The 17,106-nt window shown below is 36.9% G+C and overlaps 1 protein-coding gene and 1 long non-coding RNA gene across 2 annotated transcripts in view; one reads left to right on the top strand and one right to left on the bottom strand.

The window, feature by feature from the left end:
* LOC111346669 (von Willebrand factor D and EGF domain-containing protein) overlaps positions 1–4,556 on the top strand; it is a 58,526-nt gene extending 53,970 nt beyond the window's left edge. Inside the window, exons 21-22 of the mRNA XM_088734489.1 lie at positions 245–358; positions 3,352–4,556. Coding sequence (XP_088590615.1) covers positions 245–358; positions 3,352–3,797 — 560 coding nt within the window. The 3' untranslated portion in view covers positions 3,798–4,556. The remainder of the gene's footprint in view (positions 1–244; positions 359–3,351) is intronic.
* A 9,452-nt stretch (positions 4,557–14,008) lies between these two features.
* LOC148723758 (uncharacterized) lies at positions 14,009–17,052 on the bottom strand. The gene is made up of 2 exons (XR_015991783.1): positions 16,840–17,052; positions 14,009–16,762 (listed from the first exon to the last, which is right to left on the bottom strand). It is a non-coding gene; the product is annotated as an uncharacterized LOC148723758 (long non-coding RNA).
* Between the last annotated feature and the right edge of the window lie 54 nt (positions 17,053–17,106).

Here is a 17,106-nt window from a genome sequence, read left to right as displayed (position 1 = left end):
CTCAAAAACCGAAAATGTATGATATGCGAATTGATGGCGTATGATGGCCCTTTCTCGTAAAAGCAAGTGTAATAGTACATTTAATAATAATGATAGAAATTATGATAATCCCAAGAAAAATTGAAACTAATAAGTACATAATGATACTGAAAAAGAGACAAAGTTTTGAATTTAACTCGCAGGGCAGCGTGGTCATTTTTTGTTTTCATTACCGCGCTCTCAAGCATGCAATTCTTGTTCACAGACATTGATGACTGTGTTAATCACACGTGCAGAAATGGCGGATCTTGTGTCGATGGGATGAAAAGTTATTCATGTAACTGTTTAGCAGCATTCACTGGAGATCAATGCGAAACAAGTGAGTTTTGTGTTTCGATATTTTTTTCGCGATTAATTAAAGAAAAAATATGTTTTCAGTTCACAGTAATTCAAATCAAAGACCGAGTTTACTGCTATATACATACATACATACATACATATACTTTATTTAATCTCGAATTTGGAGTAGCTAAAGGATAAGCTAGTATCTTCGAGCTACAAGTATAATTCTAAATACTACTAAAATGTAAAATGTAAAATTGTAGCATTCTAAAATTTAGCTATGAGAAAGAGTCATACTGTAGAATCTTGCGCTTGAAATCAGAAAAGTCAGACATTCTAAAAGAGTCCGGAAGAGAGTTCCATGGTTTTGAAGCCATATATGAAAAGGAGTGAAGACCACAAGTAGTAGTTTTTGTATATGGTAGAGACAAAATATAATTTCCGCGTAGATTATAGGATACAGACCGGAAACTAAACATATTCCTTCGATAGCCTGGATAGCAGTTAAAAAAAAAGCTCTTGTACAATATAGCTAAGAAAGTCTGAAGGCGTCTTTTTTACAGAGATTTGGAGTTAACTTTGCTAAGTAGAGAGTCATAGGGAGAATTATAAAGTATCGATCTTCTCAGTACTACGTGCACCACGAAAGTGCCATACAGACGAACAATAGTTAAAATGTGGCATAATAAAAGCCTTATACAATCTTAGTAGAGTATCTTTAGAGATAAGTTTACGAAATCTTAGCATTACATTGAACTGGCCATTTATCTTCTTACAAATGGTTGATATATAATTATCAAAACGCAACCTATGGTCAATATTTATTCCAAATATATCCAAAGAATCTTTTAATGGAAAAGAGAAGGAGTGGCCTGTTTTTCCCAAGACTATAGCTTGGTGTTTTGACTCATTTACAATCATTCCATTGCTACGATACCACTTATTTGCAACTCTCACTTCCCGACAAATACAGTTCTCTAGAGCTACTTGGTCGACATCACAAGAGTATAACTGATGATCGTCCGCATATGCATGAAATTTACCTTGCGTAACCGAGTAAAACAAGTGGTTGATGAATATCTTAAAAACACAGGCCCCAAAACACTTCCTTGCGGAACTCTTCTTTTAACATCTTTCCAACTGGAAAAGGTGTTCCCAATCTTGACTCTCTGCTGTCTACCCGAAAAATAATCCTTGAAGAGTGCTAAACTTCCCTCTCCCACACCATAAGCTTTGAGTTTTGCTAAAAGTAGATTGTATTGAATAACATTGAATATACAGCATATAAGCACCACATCTACCTTTAAATATTCTACTGTGTCCTCCACAATGGCTCAACACACTTCCACAACCGAAGGCCGAGAAAAAACAACAACATCTAAGCCAAATGCAACAGGAGGGGACTACGAAGAAGATATTTGTAGATTTCATGTCAGCACTTATAAGAGGGGCTAAGAAAGATGCCATGGAAAAACTGAAGTTCATTTTTCATAGAAAAATGAACTTATACCAGTCTTTGTTCGACCGATTTCAGTATCTAAAGTACTTACAATTATTGTTATCAAGAAATTTCTTTTGTTTTATTGCAATGAGTGAAGAATGTTATGAAATCAAAGAAGAGTTTGTGTCCTGTCGTGCCTTTGCTATATTCGCAAATTTGCGGTAAAAAATCTGCAAACCACTTTAGGATTTGAACTATTGATTTCTAGTTATAATGATAATAATGAAAATAATTATATTATTTAGTAGTATTATCGTTATCATTTGAATTATCATTATTACTTCCTGCACCTGTATCCTCACTGTTATTGTTAGCTCAATTGGTTAGAGCGCGGGATTGTGTTGAGCGGGACGGTCGAGGGTTCGAGCCCCGGCCAGACTAATACTCATGGTCTTAAAATAACTGAGAAGAATTTGCTGCCTTTCTATAATATCAAGAAATGGATAGATATTCTAGTCTTATCGGATAGGGACGAATAAACCGTAGGCCCCATCTCCTGCAGCGTTAGGGGTAGGAGACGTATATTTCCCACGCACGAAATTACTGTGTGGTGGATGTCCTCCCCTAAGGTGAAATGAGTGGGTTTACTGAGCCCGCAGTAATTTACACGAGCTGTTGCGGTGTCCCTGCCTGTTGGCGAATCTGATAAATTAAATTAATATTTTGTTACATATTTTTTGTTTTTTTCAAAAAAGGTATTTTGGGTGATATGTTGCAAATGTCCAGGCCAATAGCCCCTTCACTACTAAGATCTCAGTAGTAATTCTCCTCACTTTCTAACATACAATTGCGACCATTACCGCAACCCCCCAACAGAGGGGTTGCGGTAATGGACGCGGGCAAATCTCCCAGGTGGAGATTTGCCCGCGTCAAGAAGCCCTAGGGCAAGGCGCGTTAGTTCGGAAAACTTGGTATTAGATTATCTTAATTCCCATGACATTGCACTAGCTCCTTTGAAAGAGGCTGTTGGTAATGGAAAACTTGGCCCTTTGGCATTCGATCCCAAATACGTGAAAATCGTAAAAGGAGAGGAGGGTAATTTACAAACTTTCGGTATAGCAGTGACAGTAGCAATTGAAGTCAATTGGTAGTAGTGGTAGTAACGGAGGCAGAAGCAGGACCAGCAGCAGTTGCAATAATATTAATGATAACAGCAGAAGTCAAAGCAATAGTTAAACAGTAGCAGTGCCTGAAGCTTTAGTATTACCAATACTAGCAGCAACAGTAACAGTAGCAGTAGCTGTAGCAGTACCAATCGCTGTGGCAGAACAGTAGCAGTAGCTTTAGTTGTAGCTGTAGTAATGCCAACAGTAGAGCAGTAGTAGCAGTAACAACAGTGACATTAGCTGTTACGGTAGTACTACTAACAATGGCAGTATAGTGCCAAAAGTAGTAGCTGTAGTAGTAACAGTAGCAGATGTCGCAGTCGTAGGTGGCAGTAACTTTGGCATTAGAGAGTTAATTTTTTAATTTTACATATGGTATTTCTATATTAATTTTACAAAATCCTTCTATCGTACTTCCGTTAGATCCAACGGAGAATGTAAAAGAAAAGCTTCCCTATCCACTCATCATTGGTACTTCCTGTGGCGTGATATTTGTCATTGCGGTCGTCAGCATTTGCCTCGTCCGCCACTGTCAGCGTCAAAAGAGACTTGACCGTCGGTTCCTTTCAAACGGGATGCCTGCTGAAGTTTCTTTTCCTGATCCAGAGAAATACGAGCTACAAGAAGCGCAGTCTAAGGAGAACAATGTCACCTACGAAGAGCTGAGTACCTGGAAAGACTGTGGTTATTACGAGAGGTTGCATTTTTCCAATGGAGGAGGTCGTTGCCAAGAAATAGGAATCGCCAATATGGCTTCTGATTCCAAGGAAATCAGCACACGAAATATTAATGATTGCGGCCACTATCAGGAAATTGGAAAGGCACGCGACCCCGAACACTACCAGCAGATTGGCATCGTTAAGAGTTAAGAAAGCTGGAAAATAGTGCACGAAAGAAGCGCCTTATTTTGAAACTCACTTTTGTGCGCGCATTTTAAAATTACATTTACAAGGCAGACAAGCCATTTTTATTCCTTTTTTTTCAGTTCACCGTAGCCCTTGAAATGACACAAACACTAGGTTTATTATGTTTTTGCCAACATATTTGCAGTGCAGTGTTATTTAATTTTTCAGTCAGCAAAGCTTTCCACTTTTTTACACATTTTTTCGTTTTTGTAGCTGAGCAGCAAAAAAAAATCGTAAACAAAAGACCTGAAAAGCGTAGCGGAATTCTTTTTCCGTTCTTTTTTTTTTTTTTTTATATTCCTAATATATGTGTGCACTGTTGTTCTAAAACAAAACGCAGGTATAAAAAGGAATCTATTTTATCTTTTATCACTGTAAAGACTTTGGAAGGTTGTAAATACACCTGTCTGTTTTCGACGGTTAAGGCAGAGCGCCTTCGATTTCTGCTTAGTGGGCTTGATCATGCTGAGGATAATTAGTTTTTTTGTAATTGTTTACGCTGGGGAAATGAACTAGTAATTAAAAAACTTCTTGGACCATGGATGAGTCGGAGGAGGCTGAGTTATATGACAGGCTCAGAGTTCCGCACTCTATAGCTAGTGATGATTATGCAAACGATATAGAACGCTTTGCTTTCGTTATTGTATGACCCTTCAGTCATTAAACCTTCGCGTTTTGGAGACTGATATTTTGCTAAATAAAACGACACCTTCGATTAAAAAATCAAGTCTTCTATTTTTGATGATATCATTGGAAGTGAAACGCTGATGATTGAATATCATTTCGATCGATGAACTATGTGCATGATGCGCTCAGTTACCGGTAGGCACTGATCGGTGTCAATTGGAAGAGGGAATTAAAAGGTTACTCTCCGCAAAATAGAGCGCCTTCCCATATAATCTCAAACTTCCCCTTTTTAATCTAAAATTAGCGATAAAACCTTCCTCTGCAAAAACGCGCTCTTAGGTTTCTAACTTATTGCTACTGGCAGACAAGAAAGCGACTTTTATCAACGCTGCTGCGCTCATTTTAGTCTTTTCTTCTCTTATTCTCGACTTTTTAAGGCGCGGTCGCATTCACATTTTGACACTTCAGTGCTCATGAGTAACTAATGATGTTCAGGTCTTCTGCGCGATGATATACACAAGTAGATAACAGTTATACGAGTACAGCTAAAAAAAAAAAAGCCTGATGTGAACTGAAACAAATGAAGTAAATAACTAAATTCAAACGAAAACGAAACGTAACAACTTTCCACGGTGAAGGCTGACCGTAGAATGCCTCGCCTCCCTAACGACCTCAATCTACAAACTACCTCGCACTCGTCTCCAGTCCTCTTATACGTGCAGGCAGAATATTAATTTATGCTAATTAGTTTTATGTAACACGTTATGCGCGCTACTTAAGAGAAACCACCAAAAAATTCTAAACCTTATAAAATATAGATTGTGAACATAACAAAAGTGTAACGTAACAGTTGCTTTTTTCAGGTAGATACGCATGATTGTTTAATCACAAAACCGACGGTTTTCGCTCAACTGAATTGCCAGCTTCTGCGTTCTCGCGGCCATCTAAACAAACTGGACAGGGTTACTCAATAGACAGGCTGTGTTTTTCTTTTTCGATACTCCTATTGGTTCCTGAGAAAATCTATTTTGAAGTTGGAGAATAGAAAATATTTTGGTTGTTGTCACGCGTCTCACACACTGACGAATATTCTGGCCAAGTTTCATCAAATCTGACAAATCTACATTCCGTATTGGTTCTTTTAAGTAGAAGTAACTGGCGTAAAATAGAACTCGAGTTTTTGGCCTCCAAAAACTTCCTAAAGCGCCGGTCGATGCGGTAACAGTGATAAAGATCGTTATGCCCTACTTTTTAGAGAGATTTCCATCCGCAGTGGCCTTCCCCGAAACTCGTTTTTTTCTACTGAGCCACTCATCTCATTTGTGCTCCGCGTAGAAGGCAATGCCAACGACCTAATTCACCACAAATCGTATAATTTTATTGTTATTTATTGACGATATTGCAATTATTCGATCTGGCAAAAGGATAATACAGAATCGTTTGTATCTATGTATAACTAAATTCTCATACAATAATTTGACTCCAAATAGCTCAAAAATGTAATTTGACAATCATATTTTTCTTACCTCTGTGGCGGGCCGTTGGCTACAGGTTAGCTTAAAGGCTTGATTCGGGTTAGCAACTTACAGTAGATCTTTCCTTTTGAAATTGATTTACCGACTGAAATGTGATGTGAAGTACAAAGCTTAAGAGCAAATGTGGCCAAAAATCGAACATTTTCAAATATTGTGGCAACAGCCAAAAAATCGATTCGGCTTATATTCTTAAGTTAGGTAGGCCTTATGGTGAAACAAAGCATGCATACTTTGTTTGGCTGAATATCGATTTATTTTCGAGAAAATCGATAACAACTGAATTTCGCCAAAATGTCGCTTTTGAAGCTCAAAATTTCAGACGAATCTCGGAGCGTCGCGCCACGAATTGAAAACACTTCGCCGATAAAAAGTACCAAATCTTGAAAAACAACATCGATACATGTGTTTACGGCAATTTGAGCAATTCTTGATCATTCATTTACACAATCTAATTGAATTTATCCGACCCTCTTCTAACAAGATTAAAAATAGGTCAAAAGTAACCCGTTATTTAACTATGTGGTAAATAAGATAATCGACTGAAAATCTGGCTTTTGGAAGGCGAGGTGTGGTTCTTTTCGATGTCCAAAGGATTTTTTGGGGTAATGATTCTGTGCGATTTAATCAAATTTTAAAGTTGGATAAAATGAGCTGATTTGACAGTGTACCGTCAGTTATTCGAAAATGTACACATTAACACGCAAACTCAATTGTTTCGCATTTTACATCCAGTCTACAGCTTATTTAACATAATATCATCTTTCTTTTCATATTCCTGTATCACAAAAGGTTATTGCAGTCCTGAAATTGTTTCATCGCTCCCATAATAGCGATATAACTTGGCAGGATAGTCAACACCTATTGATAATGAATGTTTACAAAGCGTATCACGGGGTTTCTCCATTTCCATTTCGTTGAAAAGGAGGCTTTAATTACTTCACTTAAGAGATCTTTGTTTAAATATAGTCTTCAACCAAACCGCGAACCAAACGTTCATGGAATTAATGTTGCTCGTTCAGAAACATGTTACTAGTGTGAGGAATAACGCTAATTAATTCAAAATGAGGTCCACTGAAATCGACAACTCCGCAAAAATACAACATTGGACTGTGAAGCACGTGGCTACAGGAACTATGGTCGAGTTTTACATATAGGAAACAGGAGCAAACAAATACTTAACTCCGACCCTTATTGAGTTAAATTTTTATTTATTGAATTACTGTTTCGTTTGACTGATAAAGCTCATTTTAGGACAAAAAGAACGAAAGGTAAACCTAGTTCGGTGATTAAAACCACTGCCTGCTACAATATTACTGTATTTTACTGTTCATAAGATTTCAACTTCCCTGCACTCTTGCTTACTTTTCTTCGGTTGACGGTATGTTGTTTTAAAAATGAGTTATAGTCAAACCTATTTAATGAAATTCAGAGGGGTGTTTTTATCGTTAATCGCTGATACTAAGTATCTATAAACACTTGGGGCTTTGTGTGAGAAGGAACCGGTGGAAAATGACAATTGCCTTGAATAGAGGTCAGGATTTTAAATGACTTATAAGTATTTTTTAAGACGCTGAAAGATTGAATCGTATTTTTTTTTCTCTTCCTTACTATTCAATCGCTATAGATTGTTTGATTAACTACAGAAATTACCTTGAAACTGGCATAAAACGAATTGCATGCAGAGAAAAGATGTGAACCTTGCAAAAGCAGTGCGTGTCGTTCTTCTTGTAAGGATATCTGCTGCTTGTTCAAAACTACAGTAAGAGTGCACTGTGACTTCGACAAACGATCCAGAAAACGGGAAACAGTAATTATATCTCTTCTTGCTTGTTTAAGGCGGATTGAGAGCCATTCCACTTGTCTCGATTTTCCGGGCCAAAAGACGAAGTTGACCTAATTCTGAGCCAAGCAACTATATTCTCTCCTCCTGTTAACATACATACCATGAAAATTTGTACCTCGCCTAGCATAGTGTAAAGCTTGTTTTGGGTAGACGAGAGGTTCTAAGTTCGAGGCGCCGAGTTCCTTTTGATATATCAAACCATGCTCAATAATATATCGCTATATAAAGCATTGATTGACTTGAAGTAGTCATTCACTTCTTAAATTTATCATCTTGGAAGGAAATATTAAGGAGATAGGCAAAACATGGGTTTGTTTACTTTCTTTTTTCTTGATAAATCTAGATGTCAGTCTTTTTCCAATGGGCGTGAACATTCTGGTCTGACCAGACAACAGGCTTATGTTAAATTTTTCATTACGCATCAGCTACGCCCTATGATATTTCGCCATATAATGCATTGATGGCTTTGGACCCGACCATATTTGAGGGGGATAGATCACTGCTTACCTGGCTACCTTCTTGGGAAAGAATACTAAATAACTAACTAGTTGAGTTAAATTTTCAAAGCCACTGTTTCCAAAATGCAAGTACCGTATTTGACTGATGTAGGTATACCGACTCGCACTCGAGTCTGCTGTATCAGCTGGTGCAATGATTACTCGAAGCGTTTCTTGAGTTCTGAGATACGCAGCAATGGTTTCATTTCCAGGCGTGAGTTTCTTTTGGACCACTGCTGGGAAAAGATGAGTGTGAATAATGTGAACGTGTGCTACCTGGGTCGTAGTCTTACTACCGGTACGAGTAACTTAACAAGGCACAGTAGCCTCTCGGGAAGAAACAGTACAGATATAAAGCCGTTGAACGTTGGCTAGTACAAACATTTCAGCGAAAGTCGGGGTTTTCCAGGTTTGACCCTTATAAAACTTCTTTTAAGTAAACAAATATTCAAACACTACACTTATCTCTGTTGCACATCTGCAGTGATGATGATGGGCTATTCCCTTTGCAGATCTTTCGCTCTTTTTTGTACTAAAATACGCTTCCTCCATCCAAGTACCATGAAACATTAAATTATGATACATTGGATCATGATTGGAGTTAGATAATTGTTTGCTACTGTTTCGTATATGTAACACACAACCTTAGTTCCTGTAGCCACGTGCTTCACAGTCCAATGTTTTATTTTTGCGTTTTATTTCCGTAGACCTAATTTTGAATTAACTAGCGTTATTCCGCACACGTGAAACATGTTTCTGAACTAGTTACATTTGGTTCACGGTTTGGTTGTGAAGTATTTCAACGAAATGGAAATAGAGAAACCCCGTGATACGCTTTATAAACAATCATTATCAGGAGGTGTTGACTATCTTGCCAAGTTGTTATATCTCTATTGAGGGAACAATGCAACAATTTTAGGACTGCAATCCTCTTAAGCTTCTGTGATATTTCAATATGGACAGTGAGATGATATTATGTTAAATAAGCTGTAGACTGGATGTAAAATGCGAAACAATTGAGTTTGCGTGTTAATGTGTACATTTTCGAATAACTGACCGTACTGTCAAATCAGCTCATTTTATCCAACTTTAAAATTTGATTAAATCGCACAGAATCATTACCCCAAAAAATCCTTGGACATCAAAAAGAACCACACTTCGCCTTCCAAAATCCCGATTTTCAGTCGATTATCTTATTTACCACATAGTTAAATAACGGGTTACTTTTGATCTCTTTTTAATCTTGTAAGATGAAGGTTGGATAAATTCAACTGGATTGTGTAAATAAACAATCAAGAATTGCTCAAATTGCTGTCAACACATGTACTGATGTTGTTTTTCAAGATTTGGTACTTTTTATCGGTCCAAGTGTTGTCAATTCGTGGCGCGACACTCCAAGATTCGTCTGAATTTTTGAGCATCAAAAGCGGCATTTTGGCAGAATTCAGTTGTTATCGATTTTCTCGAAAATAAATCGATATTCAGCCAAACGAAGTATGCAGTGTTTTGTTTCACTATAAGGCCTACCCAACTCGAGAATATGAGCCGAATCGATTTTTTGGCTGTTGCCACCAAATGTTTGACCGTTGGTAACATTCGCTCTTGAATGCCAATCAGTGTTCTAAATCCCGTGATTCTCATTCCTTTTTTAACGAATCAATATGCAACTTTGATTTTAAAGCGTGACTAAGTTTAACGTGTTCTCTGTTTTAACATATGGTGAGAAAGACAATTTTCAACTTTTTGATATATCTTACAGCAAAGCTCTACCTGTCATTTTATCATCATTGCTGTACCTTATTATCTTCGCTAAAATACGTGTTTTCGTTTGGGACTCTCAGGCCACATTTACTGTCACCACTGTTGCAACTCGCTCGGCTACACCTCGTGAGTTGCCACATTTAATTTTAACCACTGTAATGATGAATATCGATGTTTTTTACCACAATATCGACGTCATCAATGTTTGAGAGCTGATAAAGTCATTGCGTGACACTTTGACGCGAGCAGCCTTGTCTATACTCTTATCGACAACAGCAAATTGGCCAATCAGATTGCAACATCATTGCCAACTGTGGTAAGGTAAGCTTTATGCAGGGTGGCCCAATCAGCCATAAGGCTGATATTTAGTCGGGCCTGGTACTAAAGTGTATAATAATTTAAAGATACATTAATTAGTAATTTAAAATTACAGGATGTGATATTTCAGGAATACAAAATTTTATAAATTGTGATTATATTCATAAAATATTTAAAGAAAGAAAGTGACTCTACCTTCTGAATGTGACGAGGCAAAAAAAAGAAAAAGGGCTGAGCCTGAATAATTGAAAAATTCGTTTCCCAAGACTTAACTTCAGTTTGAACAGATGCAAATCGGTTCTTCTGTGAATGTCATAGCTATGTACATTGTAGTTTTTAATAAAATAGTTGCATAAGTACTGAGGTATTAGCTTACATGTGTCTTTTCCGTTTCGTTTCTAACTCAACCCACCCTAAAACACTAAAAGTGTTTTTAGATGGGTCACGCCTTAAAACGATGCGGGCAGCACGATTTTGTCGCCTATGAGGGGTTTTGCTGAAGTTGGCTAACGGTTCACCCCATGCAGTGTTGGTATATAGATTTTACCAAGCCTTAAAGCGGAGCTCCAGTTAGTTTATTTTCCTACCCCCATCATTTTATCAAATCTTCTCAGCACCGGCCGGCTAAGTGCATATTCAGTACTATTCAAAGAAATTTAGGCAGTAGTTCAGCTGGAGTGGGAAGGGAGGGGCGCGTGACGGGGTCTGGTCGGGGGACAATGTCCTAATATATGGCAAAGCGATGACACGCATTCTAGTCAGCGGTATTTTCAAGCAACTGAAGACCTTTGTTGATGTTCCAGATGTTTTAAACGAATTTTCGAGGATGGGAAATGTTTTGCTTCTTCATAAATTATATAGTGTATGATATCAGTAATGGTTGAAATAATATTTTATTGAGCGTCATTATAAATTTCAGTTTAGAAAATGGGCCAAAATTGAAAGAAGCGCAGGTAAACGTCTTCGAGTTAAGATATCACATCTCAATTGATCGAGGGGTACACGTGAGAACAGTGCGTCAATGAAACAATACGCCAGAATCTTATGGGCTTCTCTCGTATATCCTCTTGATTGAGCCAGATTTGACTAATTTCTTCACCAATTTTTGTCATTACATATACCCAGCTGCTATTTCCTTTCCTGTAGCCTCTATGAAAGACCATGAATCCTCGAAATTTGTGCTTTTTTTCTCTCCGCAATTTTGTTCGGCCCATTCTCTTGTGGGTTTCGTGAACTAGTTCCTGGCTACCGGAATTGCTCAGCGTAAACAAGCTAAAACAACCTATATAAAAACACATCTTCGTGGCAATATTCAGCCACGCATCGTGGAAGGTAAGTACTTTCCTTCTTTTCGCCACCTGAAGCCGGCTTTTCGCAGAAAACTGCTTATAGTAATTATTTTTGGAGGTTTTGACGGTTACAACGAAAGGTAGTTACAGACATGTTCTCTACTCCATTTGAGGTTTTCGTACATGCCACTTCATTCTTTTTAGTCATAAATTCATAAAAAAGGACATTTTTGAACAGTTTCAATAAAACTCATTTTCAAAAGTCGCATTGATGAAAAATATCCTGGTCTTGTAAGGGCAGTTACACTTACGAAAAGCTAAGTTTCTCATACGCGTCGGAGAACGAAGTTTTAAGTTCTAATCACAGAAGGGCTGCTCATTAGTTTGGTTCAAACTTTTTTTAAAAAAAATCAATTAAAAAATTATCAAAAAAGTCAATTCCCGATTCACGAGAAAAAAAATCGCTCAATCACGCTTCACGTAAAAAGTATAGGGGACCCACTCCAGTCTCTGGTCGTCCGCTTCACCTGACTAAATGAGTTTGGTTAGCGGAGCTAATCAGCGAATGACTTTGTCATCACCGGAATATCGCTGAACAACCTCGCTGTACAAGAAAGGCTTTTGCCTTCCCTTCGTTATTGTAAGTAACCATTTCTTGTTAATTTGACACATCGGTGTTTTCACTCGCAATGACATTTCATTGTTCTAGCTGCATCGAAACACAAGGTTAAACAATACTCACGAGCAAGGAGTTAGGATGTAACTTGTTAACTTTTACTATCTTTATCATCCAATTACATGTCGGAGCCATTCATGTGTTTAGTCGCTTGTTGTATCCGCCGAATCCGCCATGTCCATCTCAGTAGCCATCTCGGACTTACTTGCGCACGTGTATTACGATAGTCGCGTAACTCGTCGCATAACTCGTCGCATAACTCGTCAAATAACTCGTCACAGAACTCATCACATAACTCGTCACATAACTCGTCACATAACTCGTCAAATAACTCGTCAAATAACTCGTCACATAACCCGTCAAATAACTCGTCAAATAACTCGTCACAACTCGTCACATAACTCATCACATAACTCGTAAAATAATTATAATTTGTCATTGCCCTTTGCGGGCTCCGTAGCCAACCATGGCTTCCACGAAAGAGGAAGGGTAAAACAAAGTATGGCGAAGGGAAAGAAAGAACAAATTTCGAGGCAGCCCGGTCTTTCACAGATAGCCACAGCAAAGGAAATGGCAATGTGCAATGATATAACCTGCAGCAAAGCCTGAACCCAAGTCTGTTACATTTGCACTGAGTAACGCTAAAAATTTCGCAGATAGAAGTGATCTATTAGACACCAAGTCAGTGAAATCTTAATTTATTTATTATTTTTAATCTACTTTTGGGGTGGTCCGTAGACCCTAGTGGGGTCTGCGGACGGGAGCTTAATGTATCCTGGTCCAATGGAAAAATTGGTGGCATCTAAATGCCATGTCTAAAATGCCATCTTCAGATTAAGCTAACATGATTGAATTTGACTATACTGATTTATGACCATGACCAATCCCTGCTAGTAATACAACGTTAATAGAGTCAGGAGAAAATTTAATGTGCCACATACATGTGCATCTGCAAGATTTCATGTAATTATGTTGATGTATATCAAAGATATTAAAAAGCTGACCTGTTGATTATTGATACAAGCAGATCTAAGAATATTCCAAACAATATCAAATTTAGAAAGATGTTTTTAGTCTAGTCACGACCGTGTGACAAAGAAAACATTCTGAACCCCCATAAGGAATTAGACCTCAGACCTTCGGATTCCGCGCTCCGATGCTCTACCACTGAGTCAGTCACAGAGATTTTATGGTGAGCAAGGCCCTTTACGAAGTTCAAATGACACATGTCCAGCATACTATCAGAATCGGCAATGCTGAAATTAAGCGTCATGTTTTGTAAAGATTAAAAAAAAAACGGTAAGGAAAAGAAATATAGAAAGATGTTTTCTATATTCTAAAAACATCTTTCTATACTTCTTTACTGACCTCAAAACTTACCATCTTTCTTATTCATTATAGTATGAAATTTGGTTGAAAATTACATCAATCAGCATGGGTGGAATCAAACAATATGGTTAGAAAAAGAAATTTGTACTTGTGCACAAGCTAAGCAAATTGTTTCTTCTAAACAGCTTTTAGCAACACCTACATGTTGTAAAGTCATTCTTACTCTTAATGTCTGTCCCCTCAAACAGTAAAAGGGAGGAGGCAGGATAAAGTAAAAACACAAATTAAAAGAGAAGGGGCTGACAAGTCTCATTCCTTATTAAAAAAAGATCCTTGCTTTTCCAGATTCCCACTTTTTAAAACTCACATATCTTGTGATTATCATGGCATAAATCAAAGTTTCTTTTGTGGAATAGGTATCACCATTGGTAAGAACGCCATGCAGTATGGAGAGCTTGAGACTTAATATTTAATGGTATCCAAATAAGATATCATGTCACATTCAATAACATATCAGACATGTAAAGTAATAAGAGAAAGATCCACAAAGAATGAAAAAAAAAAACTGACAAACAATAAGTCAAAAACTTACATTACTCATGATTAGTCTAGAATTGAACATCCAGTAGCTGTCAAACATTACAAAAACAATGAAAAGCAGAATAATATTTGTGTTAGATTAATGTATTCGGTTATGGAAATTAACAGTTTTTCTTGAGCTATGCATCAAAAGAAAAGTTTGAAGATGGATTGAATCTGTTGTTAATAACAGGTAATATGATAAGTAGCATTATGTTCTCATTAAAGATGTCAACAGTTAATCAAACAAAATATGAACACAGAAAAACTTCTGCATGCACTGTTTACAATGTTTTAGTACTGAGAATATATTAAATGATCACAAAGAGAACTGTATCACAGTAGGCTTTGAAGATGCTCGGAAAAGGTGAAACCTTAAAATTCACAACCCTTACCAAAACTACATATATGTTACATATATGTGACATTTATGTATCTGTAACATATATATGTCAAATTACGAATGATGCACGATCCTCGCAGTAGAGAGCGCTATGAACTTCATATATTCACCGTATCATATGTCAAATTACTGTACATATATGTGCATATATGTATAGATTTTGGAGTAACTTTACATGTATTTTACATAATTATATGTAACATCTAACAAGGTAATTTAACACATATGTAACATATATGCAAATATGCAGTTGTATGCATACATATATGTCACATATATGTAATTCTATCAATATATTACAACGCATATGTAACATATATGCAAACATTCAGTTGCATAATGTGATATATATATACATATATAAAGTGTGACTTGATTTTCGTAGAACAGTACTCAATACATAAAAGTAGAGCGAAGTATATATTGTGGGAGGAAAACGACAAGTAAACTACAAGTTCATCCCTACAAGCCTGTTTCGTGGTCGCCCACTCATCAGGGGATTTTTCCCCTGATGAGTGGGTTAGGGTTAGGGTTAGATATTACATATGTGTTAAATTACCTTGTTAGATATTACATATAATTATGTAAAATACGTGTAAAGTTACTCCAAAATCTATACATATATATGCACATATATGTACAGTAAAATCCCCTGATGAGTGGGCGACCATGAAACAGGCTTGTAGGGATGAACTTGTAGTTTACTTGTCTTTTTCCTCCCACAATATATATATATATATATATATATATATATATGTACGTACCAGCTATCAATTAGACATCTGACATTAAGAAATCCTAAATTTATATAATTATAAACTTTATATTATTTAGTCACATGCAAAATGTACACAACATCAAAATCTAACATTAATTAATCAGCACATTCAAAATTCCTGCACCTCAATTTATACAGGTACCTAAGTAACATTACTCTTATATGTCACATAATTCAGCAATAGTGAATTTATGCATTTTCACTGTAAATATGGTCCATAATATGACATAATAAACTGTATAATATAATGTTTCAATAATCCTGACAGTAGAAGTTTTTGTTTAGTCATTCCACACTGTACTATTGGCCATCATCATATATAACTATAAAAGGACTACAATTTGTCAGGAGATCATTAAAATATCTCTCAATTTCTCTTTAATTTTTTTCACCAGCAAATGCTAGAAAGACATTGTTACATTGTCAGAAAAAGTCACTTTGAGAAACTAAAAGTTCTCTTGAGAATTTTTTTGGAAATTCTAAACGTGTGGCCACATTTTCCACAATTCTCAGCTATATGCAAACTACCTTAAAGCTAAGAAGGGTGGAATTCTTGGGAATTTCTGGGAATTGAATTTGAGGCAAATTAAATAACCCTGAATCCAAATAATTCTAAGAAATTCTCAATACCTTGAATGTGAAGGTTTTAAGACAAGGAGTAACTTAAATAGAGGCTTAAAACTAGTTCAATAAAAGATATGTTGAACAAAATATACCAAGAGATGTATATACCTGTACATGTTTATCATGAAATTTATTATTTAAACTAAGTTTTAGTGAATCTTAACATTAATATGCATTTTTTTTTGTAAAGCAGCAGTCAGTTACATTGAGTGCAAATTTTCAATTTAAATCCAATGTACTCATATCACAGATTTGCTTTCTAACCTCAAAGGCCTCTTGGATTCCAGTCATAAAAGGTTTTCTTGTGATGCAAAATGTCTCGTGTCTGGAGATGTGCCAAAATCATAATACATAAACATAATCATAAGCATGGGTCAACGCTGAAAGCGTTGACCCATTCCGAATCGGAATATCCACATTCATTTGTAGGCAAGAATTCTAACGCACTATAATCGCTTCCTTCTCTTGTACATTAATGTTTCTTCGTTATGAGACGGACTTGACTCTGTTGGCACCGCTGCTAGGCCAGTGAAAGCGAAAGACTGAGGAATCGAGATGGCTGTGTTGGAACGTGTCGCTGAACGCTTGTTACGGTCCAACTTCGTTGATTCGGGTACTGGTACACTGTGATCATCTAGGTGGCTCTTATACTTCCTAAGGTGGTATCCATCTGTCATAATAATGAGGGTAAAACACGTTTGTAATCACATTCAAGATTGTGATTGCATGCCTTTTGTGTTGTTTCACCTTTGCCGTGAACACAAGTCAAGTCAGGGTTTCGAGTCTTTGTTTCCTCGACAGCTTTCGGCCACAAATCTTGCATTTGTAGTACGTTCGATTCTTCTCGATTACTTCTACGTGGAGTGAGTTCACATCATTACTTAATTCATCTTCAGGGCATAGATCTAAGGTAAATCGATCGTCAACATCGTCTTTCAGTCAAACCGTTTGGTAAGGGTTGCGCTTCTCTTAAGACTGCAATCAGGTAAGCCAGCGGATTCTCTTTACAACCCA

This window comes from Stylophora pistillata, chromosome 9, assembly GCF_964205215.1.
Source record: "Stylophora pistillata chromosome 9, jaStyPist1.2, whole genome shotgun sequence".
NCBI lineage: Eukaryota > Metazoa > Cnidaria > Anthozoa > Scleractinia > Pocilloporidae > Stylophora > Stylophora pistillata.
Note: the sequence above shows the minus strand (reverse complement) of the source record. Positions and strands in the feature narration are given on the sequence as shown.